Here is a 5,000-nt window from a genome sequence, read left to right on the forward strand (position 1 = left end):
TTCCTTCCAGGGAATGGGGATGTGGGCAACATCTCTCCCTCCTCCTAAGGTCCCAGGGACTAACAATGAAACACTCTCACCACAGGTCACTCTGGGGGAACAATGAATGTAAATGGGTTTCCCTACTGAGCCCAGAGAATGGGATGCTTACCTTAAAAACCATACTGGAGAGGCTTCACCAGCAGGGTCCAGGCCTTCTGGAAGCTGCACAGGCTCTCCCCTCCTCCCAGTCTCCCCAGCTATAAACCCCAGACCAGGAGCAGCTAGGGCAGAATTGCACACAGCAGGCACTAGGGAACATCTGGGTATTTGTGTGAGGGTCCATGAGGTGTGTAACATCAACAAGCCCAGATGGGATGATCTGTTGCAAGAAGGCACGGCTCAACTCCCCATGTTAGTGGCTCTGTGGCTTGGAGAATCCTTATGTACAGTAAAGGGTTATGATGGATCCTGCAGGACAGGAGCCCAAGGCTACTTAAAGCCCTGACACACACAGCTCTCTAGGACACTCTGACAGGACTCTGGCCACTGCTGCTCTGAAAGAGGAAGGTCAGCTGGGTTTACTTACAGGGCCCATGCTGAGGTTCAGGGCTATCTCTCCCCACTGAAAGGGATCCCGGGACACTGGAGCCCATAACCAAGGTCCACTCCTCCCTCCTCCCCAGTAGCTGCCACCTAGGGGAGCTTCATAGAGCTCCTAAGGAACTTTTGAACAGTATCCCGTTCAAGCTTAAGAACTTAGTCCTGCTGGTCAAAAACTAGTACCTTTAAATGAAGATGCTTGGGTGGGGCCTGCCTGCATCCTAAGACTAGTTGGTTCATCTTTCTTAGTCACCATTTTATTCTCTTTCTGGGAAGCATCTGCTGTGTGTTTTGTCTGTGGTTTTCCCTTGTGAGCTCTCTTCTTATTGATTCATTGTTGCTCTTTACATACTGTGGATGCTGATCTTTATTTACTCTCAATAATGCAAATGTGTTCGTCCCATCTATGGATTGAGCTCCTGCTGACTTTAAGTGCCCTTGGTCACCAGAAATAGATACATAGTAACAATAACAGATATATTAATTTCTTTACCTAATGGGGTTCGGTTGTCTGCCAGCTTTCCAGACTGTAGGGTCCCTGACAACTGGCACCTACCTAATCTCGGCGTGGTCCTCAGGGAAGGTAAGAAAAGTTATTTTAAAAATTGAAAATAGGGGCAGGAAACTTGGGCATCTCACTACTAAGTGTTCACAACCTTAAATGAGAAAACGAAATTAATGTGGGTTTTTATAGATCTCATGAAAAGGAAGATAAAATAAAATCCCTGTGAGGTTATTTTAAAAATATGAGGGGAAGTGGGAGGCAACAGGGGTTTGTTTTTGTTGTTTTTGTTTGTTTCTTTGTTTTTTGGAGGGGAAACTGGGAAAGAAGAAATTTACATGTAAATAAAGAAAATATCTAAAATAAAAAAAAATATGAGACACAGAGAGAGAGAAAGAGAGAGAGGGCAGGGGAGGAGGGAGAGGGAGAGGGAGGGAGAGAGAATTTTCTGTCAGGCAGATCCAGGCAGGCCTGGGCAGGGCAGGCCCAATACACCCCATGCTGTTTGGCTTCCAGCCATCCACTCACCTTCTGCTCTCCTAAGCAAGCTCACTGAACCCCAAGCCCTCAGGCCCCAGCAGCCCCTTTTCCCAGCAGCCCTGATGCAGAGAGAGGCCCAACATCAAGTGAGTCCCAGGGAGCAGCAGGCCAGGCTCCCCTGCTGCAGCGTGAGCCTGCTCAGCCCAGGCCTTAGCCGTTCCTTATTGCTTGATTTTGGTTTAAATGTGGTTTGTTTTCCCCTCAGAGTGGGAATAACTCAATATCCAAGGTCCCTTCCGGGGGAAAAGGAAAACAGGTCCAGCTTCTGGAAGGGTTCCTATCAGGACACACAGCACACGAGCCAAGGCTGTTTGCACCACATGAGGTGTTGGTCATTCCTTATGTGGAGGGTTTTTCTTTCCTCTTGCTCATCTGATCAATACATGAACAAAGCTTAACTTTCATGCTAGGTGAACTAGAAGAGCAAACCTTAAAATTTTGGGTCATGTCATTGGTAGCCTCCTATCTGTTCAGCACTGTAAGTGGCTTTTCTGGAAACTCTTGCCGAATTCTATGGAAAGGCAGCTCCTGAGGCAGAGCAGGTTGCTAATGTATTCAGTAATGCTGCTGCCAACACAGCAGTGTTACACAGAGAAAGACCAGTTCCACAATTTCTGACACAAGCTTGAATTAAATTTGGGCTAAGATGATGGAACTGGGCCAGGACCATTCCAGGGCTCCCACGAATGGCCATGGGTCACACTTTGCAGAGGCTTATTAAAGACAAACCCACAAGGCTAGGTATTTCCTACCAGGTCCAATCAGGGACAAGCTTACCTCCTAACCTACTTCCTGCCTGTGGATCTTCCACCCAACTGTGATCAAGCACATCCTGTGCAGTTGAGTCCTGTAGCACAGGCTTGTTCAGGGAGCAAGAGCAGGTGGTTTGTTATCAACAGCTCAGGAAGCTTCTACCCTTGGGCAAAGGGCTTACAGGTTGGAGGCAGCTTTGTGTTATGGATCACTTAGACACAGTTATTAAAACTTCAACACAGGGCTGGTGAGATGGCTCAGCAGGTAAGAGCACCGACTGCTCTTCCGAAGGTCATGAGTTCAAATCCCTACAACCACCCGTAATGAGATCTGATGCCCTCTTCTGGTGCATCTGAAGACAGTTACAGTGTACTTACTTATAACAACAAATTAAAAAAAAAAAAAAACAACAACTTCAACACAACTAACTCTCTCACTGTCTCATAGAAATAACCCGTTGCTGATAAAGAGCCTACAGAAATTATTGTTCCAGTAAACATAAAATAAAGGTTGAATATTTGTCCACACAGATAGTAATTGACAGATCAGTGTAGTATGTTACTTGGGATCTTTAATATTTACTACCCAAGAGATCTTTTATAAAAAATGTATTTATTTATTATATGTAAGTACACTGTAGCTGTCTTCAGACACAACAGAAGAGAGTATCTGATCCCATTACAGATGGCTGTGAGCCACCATGTGGTTGCTGGGAATTGAACTCAGGACCTCTGGAGGAGCAGTCAGTGCTCTTAACCGATAAGCCATCTCTCCAGCCCTTTATATGAACTTTTTTTTTTTTTTTAATCAGTCACAAGATGTGTAAACTGTTTGGGAATGGTTAAAAAAATTCATGACAAAATTTAGCATAAAATTTGTAACAAAAGGCTGTTTGTTAAACCTATACAGAGATAATTTTAATTTCCTACTATACACTACAAATATGATTTGACTCTTGTTCAGAAAAGTCATCTACTACATCATGCTAAATTGGAAAAGTATCTTTTATTCACCTGACATAATTGCTGTCTTGAAGGCTTAATGCTTGTGTTTGCTAATCTAGGCCCAGTCCTGGAAGCTTCTAACCTCCATACAATCTTATCAAGGCCTCATGTGTTTTCAGCTTCTGAGACATCCTGCTGAAAAAGCTCTCCCTTTTGAGCTCTTTCTGAACTCTAGTGGGCTGGCTCAGAACTCCTCTCCAAGCTGACTGATTCGATCTGGCTTCTCTTAGCTTCTCCTGAATTGCTCTATTTGGCTTCAAACTAACTCTGGCAATATTTTCTAATCCTCTGGCTCCTTTTCATTCTGTCCTCACGTAGTCTAGCTTGTTCTCTCTGTTCAACTGCCCTCTCTCTCTGCACTGCCTCTCAAGTAGCTTCATTTTCCTCTCTCTCCTCTTAGGAGTTGGGCTTATCCTATTCTGCCAAATCTTTCTCTGATTTGTTACTTTGCCATTCAATTAGACATCACTTACAAACATGGCTGCTTCCTTATACAAACTAACTTTACCTTCATTGTTTGGGATTAAAGGTGTGTGCTAAGGGCATGTCTGTATTTCAGGCAGAGGAATGAAAGGTGTGTGCTAAGGTGAAGCCACAGCACAACTAGAAAAATGTTTTCCAGTAAATAACATAGTCTTGGGGTTCACAGTGTGATTAAGTATCCTGCAACACTGTATGACATTTACATTTTTAAATGGCAGCCACATGGCTTGCTTCTGTCTTGGCTGAGGTCTCATCAGAATGAAAAGGAATTTGTGCCTGGAAACCATTTTTGCTCAGCTTAAAGAGTACACATCATGTGATGTCATAGCCCATCTTTATCAAAGCCACACTTGGTATAAGGCTTCTGGTCATTGGAAAATCTTCTTTTTAGACTATGGAGGTAACAACATGTATACCAAGATATTTTGAATTAGGGTTGGGTTTTTTTTTCATATTAAAAAAAAAAACCTTTGTGTTGGCTCTTTGAATTTCCTATGATCCACCCCAAACCCACTCATCTGTCCATTCCCTCATCCCTGCCCCCTACCCTTGCAACCTCCCCAATAAAATGGAAAATCATCTTGTTGTGGAAGCTGCAGTGTATCACAGTGTGTCACTCAGGAATGTCCATTGCCATGGGTCATTAGACTGCGTCAAGGCCTCTGGCTTCTGCTACACTATCAGTACTGTCCCTCTCTGGGTCTTCTCTCAGATATCCTGCTGTCGCCCTGTGTCATGGAGATCCTGTAGTTTTGGGTCTGTAGGACTGGCCCCCTTCACACACTCTAGCAGCTCATTGATGGAGTAGATGTTGGAGTGGGCCAGTTCAGAGCTCTGGATCTGGGCCTAAGATGTAAGTATGCTGGTTTGCCTACCTGCTATCTAGCCTGACACCATCTGGGTAAGCTTTCCTGCCCTGCCCCACACTGGCTTGCCCATTCAATGTTTTGGCCAGCAATGGACTCTAGTGCCCTCTGGCACCAGTAAAGTTTGTTTAAAGTGAAGGGTACCTAATTGATGGTCATTAAAATCCCCTGAGAGGACATAGAAATGGTATAGATCAACTGGGCATTATGACACACTATAATCCCAGCACACAAAGAGCTGAGGCAGGAGGATTACTGTAAGTGGAAGGC

General features: G+C 44.5%; 1 protein-coding gene across 1 annotated transcript in view; it reads right to left on the reverse strand.

Moving 5' to 3' along the window:
- LOC116068328 (2'-5'-oligoadenylate synthase 1A-like) overlaps nt 1–5,000 on the reverse strand; it is an 82,156-nt gene that overhangs the window by 17,187 nt on the left and 59,969 nt on the right. The window contains exon 4 of the mRNA XM_031337694.1: nt 3,398–3,421. Coding sequence (XP_031193554.1) covers nt 3,398–3,421 — 24 coding nt within the window. The remainder of the gene's footprint in view (nt 1–3,397; nt 3,422–5,000) is intronic.

Source organism: Mastomys coucha, unplaced genomic scaffold (genome assembly GCF_008632895.1).
Source record: "Mastomys coucha isolate ucsf_1 unplaced genomic scaffold, UCSF_Mcou_1 pScaffold22, whole genome shotgun sequence".
Classification (NCBI taxonomy): Eukaryota; Metazoa; Chordata; class Mammalia; order Rodentia; family Muridae; genus Mastomys; species Mastomys coucha.